Raw genomic sequence first — 21,564 nt, forward strand, 5'->3', positions numbered from 1 at the left:
CGGGTTAGGGTGTTGGGAATTGAAGCTGTTGTTGACAATGGCGCTGTTGCCAGGGCCCCAAAATAGGCCCCCAAAATCGGGGGAGTGGGGGACGTGCGTTGCAAACGCGTCTGCACTAATTAGACGCGGTCGCGAAGTCACATGATTATAACCTTCCCTTAACTGGTTGGCTGTCATTGGCCAGAAGCTCTCCACTCCAGACGACCTTGCATGAGCCAGCAAAGACAAAGGCATCCATCAATGGGCTACCAAGACATCTTGTCTATTTCCAATACCTTGTAAGCAATCCAATCAATGACTTATTTGTTGAACCATACATTCTCAACATATCACAAAGCCGTCGACCGCTCCCTCATTCATGTGGGCTTAGACAACTGGGTGTCAATTCTTATCGATGCCTCGATTCAGTCCTTGTTCCCTACATCCCATTGATCTTGCTAGTCTTGCCATGCTTAATCAACAGTCCCAAACTTCACGACCGTAAAGAGCTGGCTACAGTGTTGCCACTGCTCTGCTGGTGCTTCCTTGATATAGCTTAGAGCTCTGAGTTGAAAGTGTGCCTGTCATCATTTTGGATCCGATTCTTTCTAGCGTCCTGTACAGGATATTGAATTGTCAAATTCATATACGCAGGCTTTGCCCGTGTCTTTCTCCTGTCCTGTATGATAGAAAGCCTTGGTGGAATGCCAGATCTTGTAGATGTGTCCCAGTCACCATTCCGTTGATGCATGCACATCCTGGCAGTGGGCATGTCTCGTTCTGACAACTAAGCCCAGTTCGAGGCAACGTGGAATGCCCATTGATGGGATATACCACGACAAACCATGTGTTGCACTTGGCTTTGCGTAGAGATGTACGGACAACAGGCTATCTGTCATACAGGCTCTTTATGGTTCACCTTTATTATCTATCAACTCCAATTCCACAAGCAGGAGTGGGCGATAGTGTTGGTTTATCCTGGCCCGACTTACGATAGGCTTTTGCTTGGAAGTGGACATAGAGTTGTCTCATTCCTGCGATCTAAAGGTACCTTGCGTATCTTCCTCGATGTCTTTCAAAGTTTAGGCTGATCATGAGATAGAACGGCTCAGAGGCCTCACTGATAACGGGCAGATATTCACTTGACTTGCCGTTTCCGAGACGGTGGTTGGTCAGAACCGTGCTGATACCGTGCTTGAGGAGATGAAGGCACTGTCCAGGTTGTTGTGATCTGTGCCCACAATATCCTGCCCCAGACTTGGCTCCTCTGACAGATTTTCACCCTAAAAACTATCTACACTTGATCTTGGACTCTTCCCTTGGCTCTCATCTTACTACCATCATCGTTAGGTCGTTGGATTACTGCTTGGCTTCCGAAGTTTGGAATACACCATACATTCTACACCACAACAAACAAATCGGCTGTTTGCTGACCTTAAATCGCTTTATACTGCAACATCAAATCAGAACCTGCACACACAGACATCGATAGAGAGTCATGCAAGAGAAATACCTGGAACCAGACACCAAAGACAGACACCAAAGACAGGCACCGAGGGACATACCCCTGGACAGACACCAGGACCTTGACGCCTAGCCCCCTATCAGCTTATCATCGACGACCAAGCAATATCAACAGCCGACTAATCAACATCAATAGCCAGTATCAGGACCGCACTACCGCGCTGAGAAGTCCCATCTGAGGGTAAGCTCATCCAAGCCCTCATCACACAAAACGCTTGCAATCGTTCAATTTGGAGAGCGAAACCTCAGGTCGCCACTGTGGGCGAAAGACCAAGTGCTAACCCTCGCCCAGTTCTCGCACACAAACCCAAAGTAAGCCGGGTTAGCAGCTGCTGTTCTGCCATCCATCCCCGTCTGCAGACACCCTGTATTTTGGCTGAGCTTTGCGACTTTGGAATCTTGCGGAATTTTCTCCTACACTACTTGGGGCCCTGCGAACTTTTCTGTTCCCTCTGCCTTTTTTTTTTTCACCCACCACAATTCTCGAAATATCCACGTGCTCCAACCACAGACTGCTTTTCCACCTCCAGAAAAGACCAAAGCCATAGATATGGCTTATATGAACTCTGACTCCGAGTCGGAAGCCGGCGGTCACCCCGGCTTCAGCCACTCCCACGGCGGCGGTGCGCCGCTCTACCCCCCCTCCCCCTCCCCCCAACCCACCAAGCCCTCGCCCATCGGCTCAGAGATGGCCAAGAAGAAGGCAGCGGAGAAGAAGCTCGCCGAAAAGGTTGAGCATGCCGAGAAGAACGGCAACCCAACCCCCGCCACCGAGGTGTTAACGACACCTTCGTCGACCTTGGCCGGGGGTACCTCCAGTCGTGAATCCTTGGTCTACAATGGCAGACCCAAGAAGAGCGCCGCCACCACTGATGCTCCCATCGTCGATCAGTTCGATCGACTTTCTTTGGCTCCGCCCCAACAGGTCGTCAAGACCACGAGCCAGATCTTCCGCGGGGCTGCTGCCAAGGTGTCAAAGAATTTCGAAGATGACGAGATCCATCATGATCACAAGGTTTGTTTATTTGCTCCCCCTTCAGTTCTGTGGCTTGGCACTAACCTCCTGCTAGGAAATGAGAAAGCAGTGTCGTTTGGTCTTGCGCCGCATCTGGGGACTTCGTGAAGGCCTGCACATGTTGCAAGATACTGCGGGTATCTCTGACGAGTTTTTGAAGCAACTAGACTACGACATCCAGGGCCTCATCAACTCCGTTTCTCAGATGATGGATGAGGGTGACAAGGTCGGCCTGGAGCTTCTTCGACTTATTGCCCTTGCTGAGTCGTGTGGAGATGAAGGCCGCAAGACTCAAGAGGACCTTCAGCGGTTCAAGAAAGAGCACGAGAGCATCGTCGAGGAGTACAAGTTCGCCAAGGAAGAGCTAAAGCAAGTCTTGACCGACAACAGGTTGGAAGTCCAGATGGCCCAGCAGAGGGTCAAGGAGCTGGAGGAGGAGCGCCTTACTCTTGACCAGGTTGTTGCGACCTACAAGAGTAAGAATGCCAGAGACTCGGAGATGATCCAGTTTCTCCGCGAGAAGCTCGAAAAGCTAGACATGGAGAACGGTTACCTGCGTGAGCAGGTTGAAGGCAAACGCAATCTCTGGATGCAGGTTCACACCGACGAAAAGGAGCGCGATGCTGCCCGAAACATCATCAAGCAGTCGTCGATGCTTGGAATGGGCCAGTCTCGCCCATTGTCACACCATGTCTCCCAAGTGAGCCTCCGTCCGGGCCCCCGGCATGGTCCGCATCATGATCAAGGCCTCCGATCTTTCCAGTCCTACAGCCAACTGCCGTCTGGCTTGTCTCCCAAGGACTCGCAGCTGATTCGGACTCCGCATGGCGGGACCTCCACGATACCTAACGGACCCCAGTCTTTGCAGAACTCTCATCTCAAGCAGATTACATCTGGCAACACAGCTTCTGCAAACAGAATCCTGAACAGTAAGGCCACTACTGCCGATAACTGGCGTCGCTCCACTCCGCGGGCTTCAGTCATCAGGGCCGATTTATCTGGCAGTCCGTCTGAACGCAATCCTGCTTCACCGTATGCTACCTTCTCGGACCTGGAGAGTCCTGCCGCGTTCAAGCAGACTGATGAAACGACATGGGCCAGAGAATTTGAAGATTTCTATAGCCTGATGCTTGGATTCTGCAACTCGCACTTCAAGCGTCTTCAGGTCAATCCCCAGATTGTTCACGCCAGCATCCAGACCAAGATACCGAGCTTGTACAACTACATGTGCACGGTCATCAACCCCGGGAGGCCGGAGGAAGGCCAAGGCTATGCCTTGTCTCTCTTGTGCGAGACCACTACGCGCCCCTACTACCTACTTCGCCTCATGCTACAGCACATTGTCAACCTGATCTTCACCACCGACGGCTGGACTGGATTCAGCAAGGCTGTCGATGAAGAGATGGAGAGTCTTGGTCAAGTCTTGGAGTGCAGCAAGAAGCTCCCAGAGCGCGATGCAGCCAGCAAACGTTTGGCCGAGCTTGTCGCCGAAATTGAGGCAAACAAGCAAGGACCAAACTTCAAGAATCGCAAGGTCATCGAGCACAACCAGATTCTGAGGAAGATGATCGCGCCTTTCATCAAGCTGGCCAAGGCCAACCAAGAGGCCATCTTGCACGACTTGTTTACCGTCACGCAGGCCGCCTGGGAGTTGTCGTCTAAGCTGCTCAAGGCGAAGCGCACGTTCCACTACGCCTTCAACGACACGGGTGCCAAATATTCAGAAGACGTCCATATGGTGGTTGAGACTCTTCTGAAGCCGGGGGATATGGCTCTCCGAAACTACAGGGTCAAGCTCTCGATCACGCCCATCGTCACGATGCGCAGTGATGAGAATCTTACCATCCGGGCCTCGCAGATTGTGAAGGCCAAAGTTTTGGTCATGCCCTAGGTTGATCTCATCACTATTGTTTCCACCATGTGTATCTATCACTTTTGATTCCAGCAGTTCATGCGCCATTTCGTTCAATCTTTGCACTGGCAGCGCTTGATCAGAGACCATCAACCTCTAATTTCCCTTTTATTTTCGGCATCCCTTCAGCATCTCAGGTGGCTTTTTTTCGAGAGCCCAAGGTCTGCCTTGCTCCCCTTGGGCAATACACTTTGGTATTGTCCTTTGCATTGGCAAACTCCAAAACGCCCTGTCCGTTCGGACGAGGCACCAAAAAAAACTCACCACCCAACAAGTGAGGAAAAAGATGCTTTTCCGCCGACAACATACTCGCAACATTTTTATCCACAAGATTTCCTTTTTCTCAGCATGCACACCAGCAAGTTCTTGTTCAAGAAGAGGGTTCGAGGCTCAGTCACAGCATTCCTCACTCAACAACCAGAACCTGCAACTCCTGTGCAACATTTTTTCCCTTGCACCTTGCAAATTCGCAAGAGAAGGCGATTTCACTGGCGACCAATTTCGATTCCACAAGATGGAGAGAAAGGATCACCACACATTACTCATCCACACATACATCGATCCACTTAAGGGAGGGTGACGGGAGGGAGTTGGGGTTGGTTTCCTGGCTTTCTTTTCGGGTGATTGGATGGATGGGACAGATGGATAAATGGTGGAGATGGATAGAGATGGATAGATGGGTCGGTCTGCGCTTTTATGGGCAGGCGGTAGAAGCTTTTCATAGCAGTGTTTAGTATGTACTTGGTAGTATCTTGTGGTTCCTTGTGATGGGTGAGTGTGATGTCCGCCTTCTTTGTTATGAGTTGTCGAGTGAGTCAGATGAGGCGAGCTTGTCATCAGGTTCGAGATAGGTATCAGGCAGTTGATGTTGTGGTGTTGAGGTGTTACAAGTTCAACGCAGAGGCGGCTTATTCTGCCTGAGTGTCAGTATGGGGACCATTGAACCTGGTGTATGTCGATGGCAAAGTGATAAAATGCGCCCCCAACTGGAATTGGGCGCATCGCCTTCCATTAGCCACCGATATGGACAAGACATGATAGTAACCTACCTAGGACTAGCGGCTAACCCGGCACACCGGAACCATCAATGACATGCATAGGTGCCATCCCTTAAGTTCATCATGAAATACATTTGCCGCATAAGGCCGAATTGACTGCGCCGCAGTTGTGGTCACGCTGGTGAAGTTGTTAAGGCTTTGGTGCAGGTCACAACCCAAATCTTAACACTTATATACAGCCCCTGCCGGCCCCACAAATTGAGGCTGGAGTCTGCTGCGCCTGTCTACCCCCTTGGGGTACAGCCTCGGGCCAATGGTAATGTTCAAAGCACCAATAGGCAAGGCATCCAACGAGGGGAAATTCCAAAATGCTCACACCTGAACCCACTTGTGATCCAGATGCGGGGTTTACTTATAGTTGGTTAGAACTCCATGTATCTATCACAAGAGGGGTTATCCGGCAATTCATCCGAAGTCTTCACAAGACCCTGAAACTAACAGCAGACCGCAACTGCCTGCAGAGCAACAGACAGATAAACACCACCTGCTTTCATCATTGAGCAGAAAACACCCCCACTTGCCAGTCTTCTGCCAGCAATATCCTTTTCAGGTTCAAACTTTGGAGTAGAAATGGCCTCTTTACAACCAGAACCCCGTGGCCGCTCTCGAGCATCCTCAGCAGCCTCTTCTATCAGGTCCAACACCAGTGACACCAAAAGAAGCTTCTTCGGCTCTCTCAAAGACATAGTCAAGAGATCCTCCCGCTCACCCTCACCAAACCCAAACAAGATGTGCAACCCCTTCTTCACCAGCGCGGCGACAGTGACGGCGAACGACGTGGCAGCCGGAGCCCCGTTGTCAGAAGCACCACCCCCCTACACGGCCCAGCCCCCCCAGCCCAACCCATCGATCTCCATCGACAAACCCACCACCAACTCCCAACACCGGACCCCCTCCCCCTCCCCCTCAGCAACGTCCATCCTCTCCACCCCGGAAGACCCTTATGCCTTCCTCTCCATGTTCGACACCATCTTTCTGATTGACGACTCAGGGTCAATGTCCTCCCAAAACAGGTGGAAAGAAACCAAATCAGCCCTGCAAGCCATCGCACCTATTTGCACCGCCCACGACAGCGACGGGGTAGACGTCTACTTCCTCAACTCCAAAAACCCCGCGCACCCCTCCACGGGGTTTATAGGGAGGAAAACAGCGCAGTCGATCAACCAGCTGTTTAGCGACGTGCACCCCACAGGATGGACACCCACCGGTTCAAGAATCAGGAGCATTCTCGGTCCGTATGTCAAGAGATATGTCGAGATGGTGAAGAGGGGTGTGGACCCGGATAACACAGGGCTTAAGCCGGTGAATGTGATTGTGATTACGGACGGGGCGGCGAGCGATGACCCGGAGGGGGTGATTGTCAACCTGGCGAGGAAGCTGGACGAGGTTGAGGCGCCGAGTCACCAGGTCGGGATACAGTTTTTTCAGGTTGGGGATGATGGGGAGGCGGGGAGGGCGCTGAGGGAGTTGGATGATGGGTTGAGGGGGGTGAGGGATATGGTTGATACTGTGAGCTTTGATCAGAGGAGCAGCTGGGCGGATGGGGGGGGGAGGGTGTTGAGTGCCGAGGGGATTTTGAAGACGGTGCTGGGGGCGGTGGTGAAGAGGTTGGATCGGAGGGTTGTGGGGGAGAGGCAGGGGGTTGTTGGCGCCTAGGAGTTAGATGATATTTTTACTTTTAGGTTGGGGTTGAATTCAGTGGTTGTGTTTAACATGCGTGTTTTCTTCTTGGGGAAAGTCATCTTAGACAGTGGGTTGGGGTTTATGGCTGGTTGTGTGTGTGTGTGTGTGTGGGCGGCAGCGGTGATTTTATGGAATCATGAGGGTAACAACAAGACCTGAGGAGGGGAAACTAGAAAGGGGCGGTTTATATGATACCTGTTGACTGATATATTCTGCTTATTTTCTTGACATGTTTTCTGAGTAGCTCGCGGCAGCTGAGATTCAACAACGGAGTACCTTATCTGATTTATTACTGTATTTTAATCACGGTTCAAGTTCTCTTTTCTGTGTGTTGCAAATCAGGTGCCAGAAGTAGTGATTACATCTGTGCGGCTTGTGCTTTGTTGAGATGGCTTGGGGATGGGAGATATGCTTTTTTTCTTAGGGAGGGGGGAACGATGGGGGTGTAGGTTGGCCGGTGTGTGGTGTTTGAGGTGGATGGGAAGGTTCCATGTGCCACCTGCCTACCCACCCGCTCGCTCTGTTGGGCTGGTTGTTTGTTGGGCTGGTTGTTTGTTGGGCTGGTTGTTTGTTGGGCTGGTTGTTTGTTGGGCTGGTTATTGTGAGTTGGTGTTATATGGCGTTGCGCGATAGGTGTTTACGCCATCTGCTCGTGTTTTACATAGCCAGTTGAGCACACTTAGACGACCATGTTTTAGTTACGCCTCCATTCAGCCACACCAAAGATTACCACAACCATATGACGATGCTGTTGTGGGGTTCGGGGGGTTGAAGTCCCCGGGGATGGGGTTGTTGCTTTGGGGAAGGGTATGGAAGGTGATCTTGACAGGAGGACACACTGTGCTCAAGTGAGCTTCCGGCAAGGTCTGATGGAACTACTGGCGGGACTGCCCGGCTGCATTAGTGATTCCTTCCATCTGAGCCAGAAGGTTACAGGTGGCATGGCCAAAGCAAAGTTGGACGGGAGGGCAGCTGGTTGAGTCGTCTTTTGCAAGATGGCCGGATATGTAACCAGTTCACTAACAAATCACCAACAACAGTACCATCCATCAGCACTTCAATAGTCGATATTCAACCGCCGCAAACATGAATTGGCGTGCCCGTGCATCGCTAATCCAAAGCCCGACTGGAGAAAGTCAATGGTGTGATTGCATTCCTCCCCCAGAAATAAATTGTTGGAGCAACTGTCGCTACTGCCAGGTAAGCTTCTCCTGTACCCATATCCTTTTCCGGCACCAGTCTTGAGTGACGCATGGATCAGAAAATCAAAGTGGATGGGATCGATTCCAAGGGTATCCCGTGGTGCCTGGATCGCGGCAGCGGGGATCAATACTCCGATTGGAGTACTTGCTACCTGAATCTGGCGGTAGATCCGAACGACATCATGAGGCATCCGAGTTCTTCACCAAATTTCGCCCACTATTATATCAATCCTGTGCGGCCCATACTTCCGCCTCCTTGGGACCCCTACGGTTACGGTGCGTCTCGCAATCGCTTGGTCTCTACAACTCAGCCTGCACCATGGGGGCAGCCGACCCAGACGAATAACTCGGCGGCCACTGATACCAATACGCAGCAAGGTCAGAATCCCGCAGATCGGCACAAGACGTGTGAATGTTCCCTGGATGATCATGAAAAATTATTTTGCGCAAAAAAGGACGTCAAATGCAATACTATCCCCCTGCCCGCCCGCGCGTCGGAATACGATGGTGAAATATTTTATGATACTTGTCACCCGCCTACATCGTGCAGTGAGCAGAGAGAAGAGTGGAACGCCCAGCCAGGACTGGGAGCCCGGACATGTGAATGTATCGAAAAGGCCAATGGACAAAAACGGGCCTGGTGCAAAAAATCTCGCTTCCAGTGCACTTGGATTCCCACGAGCGCGAGAGGTAATGTGATATATTGCCAAATGTGTCGCCAGTGGCCGGTACGGAGAGTTTGGCTCCCCTCTTGGCGCTTCGTTTCACTGATCATAGGCTTAAAATAGACATGCAGTTCCAGTAAACACGAGTACCAGTTACAACACCCGGAAACGATTGACTGAGCATAGGCTAGGACGGGATCCACTCCTCGGATGAAGATGCCAAAGTTGGCTGGTTCTGGACGAAGGATAGCGGTTTTTTTTCCTTTTCTTCGTTTGATCGGAATGTGGTGGTAGAAGCGGAACACATTTTGTCATTGTTTAAAGGGGTTGGTGGACTAGAACAGATAGTAATAGAAAAGTATGAATATTGGTGAAACAAATATCAAAAGGCATATTACCATATCTTGTTTGATCCCAAAGCCTCTTGTGGGGTGTGTGTGTAGGATGTCATCCTCGTGCTCCTCGCGATGCTTAGAATAATAATGAGGGTTGCTTATCAGGATCACAAGCTTGGGCAGATCTGACTTTGTGCAAATGGTATTTACTTGTCAGGATTCGCGGTCATGTATGTAGCCCAGCAAGAATTTGTTCATTTAAGATGATATTTGATTTTTTGTTGGGCCTTCTTTCAAGTTCTCCTGGGCCTGATTTGTATCAATACTCAGCTCTCCTGTCATAACCAGAGGAATCCAGACCTCAACGACATGTACCTATCCTACTATCTGTCACCCCACGCCATCCAATTCCTGAGCCGTGTGGGCTAGACTGTATCAATAGATTCTAGTCTCGTCTGTTTTGTTCCAGTTTAATCCGAAACTTTCTCCTCCTCATCATAATCAACCGTTGTTTCAGAGTGCCGGCGAACAGTGACTAACTCGAGGAGCTTGGCGCACAGCAAGCTCAGGAAGGCTCCCAGTACAAGAGCATCAGCCATACGCCCGTCAATACCGAGTAGATGATTGCTATAAGGCCGAAGTCTGCCCAGCACCGAGGCTTTTGTACGAGATGATAAACTCCTGTGAATGAGTAGACCAAGAAGGCGGAGATGCAGGCTTCTGAGCTGGGATGTTGGAGATCCTGAGGCAGATAGCCTGATACTGCAGACTGGGTAAGTCACTCGTGATATGGACTGGATCCGAGAGCTTGCCCTGTCAGGTTGTTAGTCGATAGGCAATCACGCAAGGCTTTGAGATACCAACCTGGTGATGGATGAAAGTTGACTATCACAAAAGCCGAAAGTCTTCCTGCGAACATTGTGCTCCAGTCGGTAATGAGGGCAGAGATATCTGTGCTGTGGTGGTGCATCTCGGATCGAGATTGATGCATTCTGCCCGACAGCTGGAAAAAGTAATGGGAATGTCGCTATGGAGCGGCGCCCTTGGGCAATGTCTCCAAGGTGGAAGCTTTCCTTTCATGCTGGGAGCTGCTGAGGTATAGTCCGCTGAAGAGTCACAGAAACAAGAGTCAACAGGAGTAGCGCCCTTGTTTTGACGGTTGTTGAATGGATGCGAAGAAATCCCATGCGGCAACGCAACATTCATGTCCATCGCTTCCCCAGCATTGTTGCTAGACATATCCGCGATGATATCGCGGGGTTCTTCGCTTGCAGGTTGGTTGTTGTCGTTTAAGAACGGGTGGCGGGAGGTTGTGTGTTGGGAAATCGTCTTCAAGTGATATCCTACACGGCAGAATTAGAAAACTCCCTTTTCAGCGAACGAAGCAATAAACATGCAAATCAAAAGGCACTGTCGCCTCTGATTTAGCTCGTTCCATGATAGCTGCCCTGTGAAGTTTGGCGCAAAGGGTAATATGAATCCCAAAATGGTTGAAGTCGTGCCAGCTGGTCCAAGAATATGTTGGCTGGTGTTTTGTTTTCTGAACGAAATGCCTGTTGCGTGGAGAACGGCGGGAAGCGAAACTAAAGCAACCGATTGATGTTGAACACCACGCACAGATAGAGAAGGTTAGAAAGAGGTTTGACAGCAGGTTCCTAGATGATCCCCGCACATTGATGCGGCATCCCATTTTCTGACAGCCTCGTCTGCATTGCAAAGAGGGGTCTCTGAGAGTTGACCGCTTCTGTTCCTACTGTGAATGCTCGCGAAATTGTTCGAGTTCAATCTGTTCTGCTGTACCTCAATTCCCCTAGTCTTCAGCAACATCTACCCTCTCCCCACCTGAATACTCTTTTACTTTCTTCGGGTTGTACACCATCTTGCCCAAATACTGGCAACCGATGACCTCCCAGCATAAATCGAAGGAGGCCCCCGGGGAATATGGCCGACGTGACTACCTGTCAGCTTCCGAGTTGGATTTCGAAAGGTAAGCCCCAGATTTCAAACCCAAATTTACACCCGATAAGCAGGCCTAACATGTGTGTAGTATCGCGGGTTACCTTAAGCTCTCGGATGATGTTGAGAAATCAGACGAGGCCAACAAGCCCGACTTCCCGGTTAGCACCGACCTCCCGGTCAACGACAATCAATTTACGTTTGCTCCAGGCCAACTTAGCAAGCTTTTCGACTCCAAAAGCCTATCCGTCTTGTACAAGTTGGGTGGTCTCGCGGTTTCCGGAGGTGCATCACTCTCCTAACCGGCAACGGGCCCCTCTCACCGTGGCATGACGATCGTCCCATACGACAATATCCCCAACTCCCACGGGTTGGGGAGATCAAATTTCCATGTGCAGGGTGGGAAAGCCGAGAATTGGTTATCTTCCACGGGGACACAGGGTCTGATTAGTGAAAGGGACTGCTCCATCCGGCCTTCAACCGCCGGGTTTCGACTCTCTCGGAAACCGGCGGCAGCACGACACAACCATTCGCAACGGCATATGGGAGCAGACGAATGACCATAAACGTTTCGTTCACAAATCCTCTGCTGCGAGCTCACCTCCAATCAATGAGACAGCCAAACCTGGGAGCACAGCTCAAGGCAACCTCTCCATATGGCGACCACAAAATCTCGCAGCATTAGAGAGTGCCCAATGGGTAGCACGAATCACGAGCACCGAAACACTACACCTGGACGCCATGCCCAAACTTCTCCTACCCTTCGTGCTCTTTAGCCTTTTACCCTCAGCCTCTGCACAGCAAGAACAAGCAATTGCGACACGCCAACAAGCTTTCTTCAGTAGTTCTGCCATGGTCGCATTCATCTCGTCCGTACTCTCCCTTCAGCTCGACCAGCTCGATGATCCCCAAAAAGCAAAACTGGTCAAGGTGGTTCTTCGCGTGGCTGGCCCAACATTTCTTTCAGTTATTGCGGTTGGATGCTCATTTTACTGTCTCTCTGATAGAGACAAAAAGAAACCGGTTCCTAACCGTCATCTGCAGTCTAGGCCCCATTCTCTGGATGTTCCTGAAACGCAACCCTACATCTGGGGCGCTCCAGAACGGGGATGAGGGTGCTGGTGCTTGGATCGATGATGCAACTTTGGTTGGTGTCGTGGCTGTTGTCGCTGGTATCTTGAATGCAGAGCGTAGTCTCTTCGTGAGGGATGACTTGGAGGGGGGCAACCACCCCGTCCTCCCTGAATTGGAGTCCGGCGGTTGGGACGGTGCCGGCATCAACAGGAGCGGCGTTGGCCATCAGCCAGGAGTAGATGGGGGTGCCGAGATTACGTCCATAAACTGATGGTAGTTGAGCATGACTATCAGGTACATGACGAAGCAGTGATATATGTGGGGGCAGGCTTTGGATATTAGCGATAGGGGTCTTTATTCGGCGCTGGGTCCAAGTCATTTGTATATACTGTTCTATCTTTACTTTACTTAGATACCTCTTACGATTTTATTGAGAGTATTATACCAAGCTCACAGGAGAAGATGTAGAGCCAGTGACGGTTTTTCTGGCCCGGACGACAAAGGTGATGCGTGGATTATCAAGCTGAATTTCTTTGGCTTGGTAACTGTCGGGGTGGGAATATCGAATGCGGAATTTGGACTTTTTGGACATATTACGGCTGCTTTCGCGAATGGCGAAGAGACCAGAAGCGATGATGTTGATGGCACAGGTGAGACCAGCCGCATTCTTCGCAACGACAAAGAGAGTCAGCAAACACACCCTAGTGACAACAATCCTTGTTTCACCGAGTCTGGCTTCATGTCCGTCGCTATGCAGACTCTGGCGGGTACGAGTGGGTGAAAACGCAGGAATGGTTTTGAGGTTGAAGAAAACTTGCGGGTCTCTCATGATGGATAACGCCCTGGATATAAGAGAGCATTGCCTCCTGACAGCTCTGTAGCCCTGAGATTACGTTTCATACGAAACACCGAATTTGATGAATAGAAAGAGAATATGGTCAGTTTGATATGAAATGTAAACCGCCGAGTTCCAACACCGCTCCAAGTGATAGCGAGGAACCAAAGACATCAAAAGAAGAGGTGGTCATAGCTCCTAGCTTCAACGGAAGGTCTTGGCGTTACTTAGGTCGCTTTCATGACCCACCACAAGCTCCATCGAATCTCTTCCCCACCACAGCTTTCTGTGGTTCGATCTCTCAAAGAAAGCCAACATCAGACAACCTCCCCGCCCTGCCATTGACAACTTCACCAACCGTCGCACTCATGAGGCCATCCTTATCAGGTGTCGCGGCATCCAAGTCGTTCACCTGCCTCCCATGTCTCCTCCGAACCTCAACCAGAAACAGCTTCCAGCGCCCCGTCCTCACCTACACAGAAAGAACCACCCCCAGGTTATCACCAGCGCAATTCTCCAACAGCGCCCGACAGCTCCACGCCCAAGAAGCCCCCGACCAAACCGCCGCTTTCAACACAGCCGCCTCCCTCCGCCCAACCACAGCCCCTAAACCCCTCCTCGATATTAAGCACATCCGCCTCAACCCCGACCTCTACTCCCAAAACTGCATCGACAGAAACTATAAATCCCTCGCCGAATACCCCCACAAGATCAATGCCTTGTTTGCGGAATGGCAAGCTCAGCAAAAAGCCGGCCGCGCCCTCCGGGAAAGGGGAAATATTCTCCGCCGCCGGTTGGCTGGTCCCGGCGGCACCTCCCGTGACGATCCCCGCGAGATTATTGACGAGTTTGGTGACATGAGTCGGGGGGAGATTTTGGAGGAGGCGCGGAAAGTAAAGGCTGGTTTGGCGGGGATTGAGGAGACGGAGGGGAAGCTGCAGGCTGAGATGGAAAGATTGGCGCTGGCGATCCCGAATTTGACGAGTGATGAGACGCCCCGCGGGACGGAGCCGGAAGTCATGAGTTATATCAACAATCACCCCGAGCCTGAGCCGGCGTTGTCGGATAGAGTGTGGAGGAGTCATGTGCATGTTGGTGCGGAATTGGGACTTTTGGACTTTGCCGGGGCGGCGTCTTCTTCTGGGTGGGGCTGGTATTACCTTTTGGATGAGGCGGCGGATTTGGAACAGGCCTTGATCAGCTATGCTTTGGCTACGGCTACACGGGCAGGGTGGAGGCAGGTCTCCCCTCCGAGCGTGGTGTATGGGCATATTGCTGCTGCTTGTGGGTTTCAGCCGAGGGACGCGAATGGGGAGACGCAGATTTACGCTATTGCTCAGTCGAGGGAGGATGCGGCGAGGGGGAAGCCGGAGTTGGTGCTGGCTGGGACGGCGGAGATTCCATTGGCCGGGATGAAGGCTGATACTGTGCTGGACGAGGCTGATTTGCCATTGAAGAGGGTAGCAGTTTCACGATGCTACAGGGCGGAAGCGGGGGCTAGAGGGAGTGAGACGAAGGGGCTTTACAGGGTGCACGAGTTCACAAAGGTGGAGATGTTTTCTTGGACGCTGCCGGATCAGGTCGAGACGGAGGAGATCTTTGACGAGATGATTGATCTCCAGACGGAAATCTTGGGCGGGCTAGGGCTACACTGCCGGGTCTTGGAGATGCCCACTGCTGATTTGGGGGCGTCGGCTACGAGAAAGTGTGATATTGAGGCGTTCTTCCCGTCCAGAAGGGAGCGGAATGATGGCTGGGGAGAGGTTACGAGCGCCAGTATTTGCACCGACTACCAGACTAGGAGGTTGGCGACTAGACTCAAGACCAAGGAGGGGAAGCTGGTGTATCCTTGGACTGTCAACGGGACTGCTCTTGCTGTTCCGAGAGTTTTGGCGGCGATTTTGGAGAACGGGTGGAATGAGTCGGAGAAGAGTGTTTTGATCCCTGAAGTGTTGCGACCTTGGATGGATGGGAGAGAGAAGATTGGGCCGAGGCACCGGATGAATTAGGAAAGGAGGGTTCTCAAGGTCAAGGTTGGGGAAAACAATGGCATTGCAGGAGGAGGTTTTCTGTATTACTGCCCGCATCACTAGTGTGTACTTGTACTTTGTATTGTTAAATGTGGGGGAATGAACCTGATGTTGATGATCATGGCGTGTGTCTCGATGTTCTGAGTTGTGGGTGTTTGGTGTTTTGGTTTCTGGATCATTCTTTCAAGCGGCTTGCGTTTTTCGGTGTTTGGATGCAAGGGTTTTTGCCTGATGTTGGCTCAGCAACATTGAGAAGGGAAACTGACAGGAGAAAGGAGCAAAGGAAATGCAGGCAGGCCCAAACCGACCAAGAGTGGGCTTTGCTAGACCTCTTTGTCTGGGTTTGAAGTGTTTCTGCTTCTGCAGTGTTTGACAGTCCGGATTTTGTGGGGAAATCAGTTTGGTTTTGCTTTGGCAAATGGTTCGGGTATGCTTGATGCAGATTCTGCGCTGACAGCTGAGAGCAGGTATAAAGCAGTGGTGACTCTGCTCCTTGCTCGTCAACATTTTCTTCATTCTTTCCAACATCGAAGTTTGGTCTCATTGGAATATCCGTCTACTCATCCTATATATACCTATCCATTTCACCACGATTCTGTCTCAGAAAGACAGATGTCAACGAACCAGTTCCTTCATCAACCACCTCACAGTAATTGGTCACGAGCACGTCTTTGCACCGTTCGACCGCTTTCTTCATCGGCTACAACAGAAGACAAACCACAGTTGAGAGCGCCAGTGCAGAACCTTTTGCCTCTCCTCGAGTCCTTCCACCTACTCTTGGATTTCACGCCAATCAGCAGCACGTCAACTGAGCGGCACCTACCCATGAGGATGCACCATGACTCCCTGGTGTACCTCACTTGGGTTTGCCGTCTTCCAGGGTATTCCACCATCCCGATGTCAGCTCCTGTACATTTTGGGCATGGCGTTGTGCCAACCATATCTTCATGTAGAAGGAATCTCAAGTGGGGGCGATAAGCACTCGTCCATTTCTAGGAGAGCAACAGACTGTGCGACAGAGCCGTCTTTTCAACCAAGATCAAGACAGATCAGTTCCTCTTGTCGAATACAAGGTCGGGTCAATTCTCTATCAGTTAGCACATCCTCCAGTCTTTTCTACCAGTTGCGTGGTTAGTCTTTTATATATATTTCACCATCATGTCCTCCCTTCAAGATCCTCCATCTACGAAGGGCACCTACCTACTAACCTTCTTCATACCAGCTCTAGATCCATGGGCTTATGATTATAGACGAGACGGAGGCAGGAATCAGCGGCTTTATGTCCGGAAACCCGAAGTTTGGGCAGAGATACAGGGCGTCTGTTCTGTTCATTCTTTGGAGTTTTCTAAAAAAGATTGCACGTCACTCTACCTCACCTACCTAGGCTAGTGCTTTGACCAAACGATCCCGATACCTAACACTGCAGGGCTTTTGGTTGGAGAGCCGGGAGCCTTCGTGCTGTTGAGCTGGAAAGCAACGAAGCAGAGGACTCCGTGGTGCTGTTCCCTTCATCTTGGTGCTGTCTCAACCCGCAGCTTACTACCCTGAAGAAGAAGGGACGTGAAGACTGGTATGTGTCCTGAACAATGATCTCGACGGTCTTCCATCAAACTTGAAGGTTCAAGTAGTCAGATTAGCTAACCTTCTTGTTGTTGACAGTCTTTCTACTCAAGACCGCCAAACCCGACGGCTTCCGTCTAGTCACCTCGTCGTCTTCATCGTCTTGACATTTCGGATCTTTGATGCCATCATTGATCAAAGCCAGATGGTAGATGGCACTAGACGAACCAAGAATGGCACCAAGCAGAGTGTATACGTAGAAAACCTTTCCGACGTCCGACTTAGTGTCTTGTCTCAGGTTGTTTAGACATCATATAGCCCCATACCTACCCTACCTTACCTGCTGCGGTTTGACCTTTGGGGCACGGCTCGGATTATCACCTCCTGGATCCGAACCTGTATATTTACACTTCCGCTCCTCCGCCAAAGAATCTGGAAGATCACTGCGTTGCTGTCCCACAAAACCCGAGAAACCCCCCAATACAATTCGTACATCTTTTGTTCTTGTCAATATACCACATCATTACGCATTATTCGGGGACACCTATGGATTTCTGCAACAAATGGTAGCTGCGACTTATTTAGACTTCATTCTTTTGCCAACGACATACCGAACAGCACTCTGACAGCAACTTTAGGCCTTTTATTGTCACAAAGCAGGGAATTTTGCTACTAATCTAATTCATGAGATGCCTTGTCATTCTCACCTTTAGTTTCTATATATATAATTACCTACTTTACCAACTTCCCGTTCGTCTTTACCTCGGTGTCTTTTACTCACCACCCAAGCCGGCAACTGGAACCTCGCAAAGACGACACCTCATCGTCGCCGGCTCTCATACGAGGACGGCAAAAACATCTGGGCCACTCAGAGACCCGATCACATATTCAGATGCGGCAGCAAGAGGTTCTTGCAGTTGTCGAATGCATGGTACGCCGCCCAGTACCTAATGATTTGCGCTCTACCTGTGGACATATCAGCTAACTGGCTCACAATGGAATAGATGTTCGACGTGCCGGAGCCCTGTTTGAGCTCATGTCTAATATCCCTACACCTTCCATGAGCCTTCGGCGCTGCCGGTGTTTGGTCTCAGTTAGACCGCAGAAGGACAACGCAACATCGGAGGGTTGAAACCCCGGAAATGGAAAGAGGTAAAACATTCTGACTGGGACCCCCCAAATCACCTCCCGGGACCGGCTCTCCTACCTTCAGTCAAGAGCCAACATTCGACACGCAAACCCTCTTGCCGACGTCCTAGCCCCGACTGCCTCGATGGTATTTCTCCTCTGCCTGAAAACGGAGCGATATCTTTCAGAATCTTCAGCAAGGGGTCTCTGAGAACAACTGTTGCACGATTAGCCCAGTGCTCTGTCTTTCGGGTCACCCCTTCACCCACGTCCATATATATAGCAGAATCCTTCAGATTTGGTCTTTTCTAGACTCACCAACGCCTGATTGAGAGACTCTCCCCATCTATTTTCCCTGACTTGGTCAACAACGGAACTATCACCTACCTGCCCGGTTTCCAAACCTCGCCATACCTCCCTCCGTCAGGATCATCAGCCTGATGCCATCCCCGATCCGCAGTCTGGTTAGCAGCGTGAGCCGCCTTTTATCCCACCTCCATTCGGTCCCGTCGCGACTACCACCAACGATCTGTAGGCTGGGAACTAGTTGTGGAAGGGCAAAAAGAACCAATTTAATGGTGAAAAGCAAGTACCTGGTGTTTACAAGAAGCGTTGCTACCCTCAGGCATAGTTCGCCTTTCCGTCCTTCCACGGCAACAGTGCCATGCCGCCTGTCTCCGGCGCCCATCTGCGGTGTTTGGCGTATACCTACCTACTTTCAGCTATTCTGCTACCACCATGGATCCCACATACCTGCCTCCTGGGAACTGGAAATTGTCGAGGCAGAATATGTCCAGTAATTGCACCTTTTCCCACGTCAATTTCAGTCATGGGCTCTCCGAGTTCGAGGGTCGACCGGCAACATCCCTGCCAAACAACCACCGGGGGCTCGAATGTCTTTTAGAGTTCGACCCTTCTGTTGCTCTTTGCTTAGCTCAGATCTTCAGACACACGCACACGATGGCCATTATGTTGTTTTGTATATATTCAGTTACCCTATCAATTCGAGTTTATCTACCTTACCGCTTTTGTGGTCCTTGACCTTACCCAAGCTTGAAAGCAAGAAACAAGACGCTTACACCGACTTGGAAATTGAACATCGTACTTTCACGGTCACCTACCTACTCAAACAACACCACGTCCATATCCCCAGCCACCAAGGGTCAACTACATGGGATGTGCTGCGGTCTGTGGCTCAGCTTTGGCTACCAGCTGTGACAAGGTACCTCTCAAGCATCAAAAAACTGGCAAATTGGCCAGCCTCCAGAGAAGCTAGATCATTCTCAGTGCATTGCCACTCACTCCGGCATCTTTGAGGCGTGCCATATTGTTCCATAATGTGCCGCTAAGAAAGACTCGGCAGTAGCAGGGATGAAGAAATACGTTGTCTATCTTGCGGAATTTTTCTTTCTCGATGAAGATAGCCTCTCTACCGAGGCACCTTACCACAAGTTGTTGCTGCTGAAGGTCAAGGTAGATTGTTAGGAGGGCGATATGCCTGACGTACCTTATCCAGCTTGTCAGAATCGCGACCATTCGTCAGCTTGAACTTGAACTCTTTCACTGTTCGACCATTACAAGAGATTCAAACATTTACGGTATGGTCATCGCCTGAGCTCTGAGACGGTCGCCCGCTGGGAAGCCGTGCTATTGTGCCTCGGAAGCAAACCAGACCCTTCACACTATCGAACACATGGCGGGCTGGAGCATGGTTTCGCCGTAGATGAGACGCCAGAATCATCCTCCATCACGTCCACCTCTCGTATATGAACTCACACTTTCCATCCCACCATCCGGAACCAAAATGCCAGAATGACCACAGTCAAGATGGAACGTTCACCGACAGATCGCCTTCAGGTCGCCGACCAACAACACCGCCCAAAGCAAAGCTGCGTCGGAACAACACTGGACCGGAAACCGCCGGCTATAGAGTTCATGAGAACTCCAAGCACAGGACGGCTCCAGTAACTCTGTCTCACTAACCACTGGAATCCGCCACCCAAGTTCAGCAACCTGCAGCACAGGGCCAAAACAACAACACCCTCCTACCCCTGTCTCAAATACCTCACTCACGTACTTTGCAGAATTAATTGCCTTGCCTCCCAGACCATCTTCAATTCACCAGGCCCCCCACCTTCACCAGCCATATAGGCTCGTCCCCTCGACCCTCCGCTGCCACCACTGGCTTGGGAAAACCGGAGGAGAGCTAACTTCATCCGGTCGTGGTGTGAGGGCGAGAAAAGCGCTAGCCAATTTACCTTCCCCTCAAGTCGACCCCGACAACTGGTAGTAGCGTTGGGGAGGGGGGGTGGTTGGCAACGTCCAATAAAATCTGTTTTCCACACAGCAAACCGTCTCTTTCTCTCCACCAACCCTTCCGTTTGACTCAAGACGGAGAGAGACAAATACTTTCCGTAGCCTGTCTTCCTGATTACCTGCGCCAGCTTGCCAGGTCCTCCTGTATCCCACCAGCTCCAGCAACCGGGACTCCCCAGCGATGAGGCTACAGCAGCTGGCAGTAGGGAAGGGCGAAGCAAGCTATCAAACCAGCAAAGTTCTCCTTTACCTCCCGACGCTCTGCCCTCTGAGCAGCTACTGCGGCCTTCCCCAGAACCACTCGGCACCTGCGAGTTAGTGGTCGGGGGAAGACGGTCGCGTGAGGCTGAAGCAACACGAGAACTAGCTTGGGCATTTGGTCGTCGAAAAGATGAAGATAGCTATGCCACAGGACTTTCCTGGGCTGTTTGTGCGGGTCACCTTTCACCTGGACATTGAAGTCATGTATCTGGACCTTAGTTGTGGGTTGTCGTTGCTCATCCTACTCCTTACTTTTGCATCTTCACAATTTACGTAATATCGACCAAGTGGCACTAATCGGGACGTTAGATAGAGGTTGCTATCGACTGGGGTTCAGGTTACGGGAACGAGACAGAGGAAGAGCAGGGGAGGAAGAGAAGACCTAGCGGATGTTCTTGTATATTTACGAACACTGGACAACTCTGGGATGACAATAGAAACAAGGACGATATGTAAGACAATGTAACATGTACCATTCAGTCAAAACACATCACATCACATCAGACACTTCATCCAGCACGGTAGGGTCTCCTCAAAAACGTATTCCATTCAAATTCCACAAAACTATCCCAAAAAATGCAAGTGATCATCCCTCCTCTTGTCCATCTATAATCATCATCCATCATCACATAGACCCTTAACATCCATCCCAGGACTCGCAACAAAAAACAAGATTAAACAACAGAAACAACAACAACAACAACAACAACAACAACAACAACAGAAACAACAACAACAACAACAACAACAACAACAACAACAACAACAACAACAACAACAACAACAACAACAACAACAACAAAGAAAAAGCCCGTTGAGAGGCCCAATAAACACAACTTCAAATCCACGAAAAAATCCATCTTTTGTTGCTTCCCCTCCACCAAAAAAAAAAAAAAAAAAAAAAAAAAAGAGTCTATCTAACGCTTTGCACATCCAAAGAAACGGTCTATATAAATCCCCAACAGTGACAATGATCATGATGATGATGATTGATGATCCCTCTTTTATCCCATCCGAATTTTACCCGAATG

General features: G+C 50.6%; 6 protein-coding genes across 6 annotated transcripts; all 6 read left to right on the forward strand.

The window, feature by feature from the left end:
• The first annotated feature begins 208 nt into the window (after positions 1–208).
• QC764_604770 (uncharacterized protein) lies at positions 209–4,994 on the forward strand. Its single transcript, XM_062948984.1, has 5 exons — positions 209–278; positions 338–1,026; positions 1,082–1,684; positions 1,796–2,518; positions 2,574–4,994. Exons 4-5 carry the CDS (start codon positions 2,054–2,056, stop codon positions 4,407–4,409), a joined length of 2,301 nt encoding a protein of 766 aa, XP_062797200.1. The 5' UTR covers positions 209–278; positions 338–1,026; positions 1,082–1,684; positions 1,796–2,053; the 3' UTR covers positions 4,410–4,994.
• Positions 4,995–6,058: 1,064 nt separating this feature from the next.
• Positions 6,059–7,144, forward strand: QC764_604780 (uncharacterized protein; the record flags this gene model as incomplete). The annotated part of the gene is made up of 1 exon (XM_062948985.1): positions 6,059–7,144. One exon carries the CDS (start codon positions 6,059–6,061, stop codon positions 7,142–7,144), a length of 1,086 nt encoding a protein of 361 aa, XP_062797201.1.
• A 1,279-nt stretch (positions 7,145–8,423) lies between these two features.
• QC764_604782 (uncharacterized protein) lies at positions 8,424–9,440 on the forward strand (the record flags this gene model as incomplete). Its single annotated transcript, XM_062948986.1, has 2 exons — positions 8,424–9,086; positions 9,162–9,440. The coding sequence occupies 2 exons, from the start codon at positions 8,424–8,426 to the stop codon at positions 9,216–9,218; spliced, it is 720 nt and encodes a 239-aa protein (XP_062797202.1). The 3' UTR covers positions 9,219–9,440.
• Positions 9,441–11,274: 1,834 nt separating this feature from the next.
• Positions 11,275–12,674, forward strand: PMC1_3 (plasma membrane calcium; the record flags this gene model as incomplete). Its single annotated transcript, XM_062948987.1, has 3 exons — positions 11,275–11,360; positions 11,421–11,614; positions 12,379–12,674. 3 exons carry the CDS (start codon positions 11,275–11,277, stop codon positions 12,672–12,674), a joined length of 576 nt encoding a protein of 191 aa, XP_062797203.1.
• A 677-nt stretch (positions 12,675–13,351) lies between these two features.
• DIA4 (Serine--tRNA ligase, mitochondrial) lies at positions 13,352–15,247 on the forward strand (the record flags this gene model as incomplete). The annotated part of the gene is made up of 1 exon (XM_062948988.1): positions 13,352–15,247. One exon carries the CDS (start codon positions 13,352–13,354, stop codon positions 15,245–15,247), a length of 1,896 nt encoding a protein of 631 aa, XP_062797204.1.
• A 1,300-nt stretch (positions 15,248–16,547) lies between these two features.
• QC764_0089790 (uncharacterized protein) lies at positions 16,548–17,675 on the forward strand (the record flags this gene model as incomplete). The annotated part of the gene is made up of 3 exons (XM_062940906.1): positions 16,548–16,585; positions 16,695–16,838; positions 16,928–17,675. 3 exons carry the CDS (start codon positions 16,548–16,550, stop codon positions 17,133–17,135), a joined length of 390 nt encoding a protein of 129 aa, XP_062797205.1. The 3' UTR covers positions 17,136–17,675.
• Positions 17,676–21,564: the final 3,889 nt, after the last annotated feature.

The sequence above is a fragment of the Podospora pseudoanserina genome, chromosome 6 (genome assembly GCF_035222485.1).
Source record: "Podospora pseudoanserina strain CBS 124.78 chromosome 6, whole genome shotgun sequence".
Lineage (NCBI taxonomy): Eukaryota > Fungi > Ascomycota > Sordariomycetes > Sordariales > Podosporaceae > Podospora > Podospora pseudoanserina.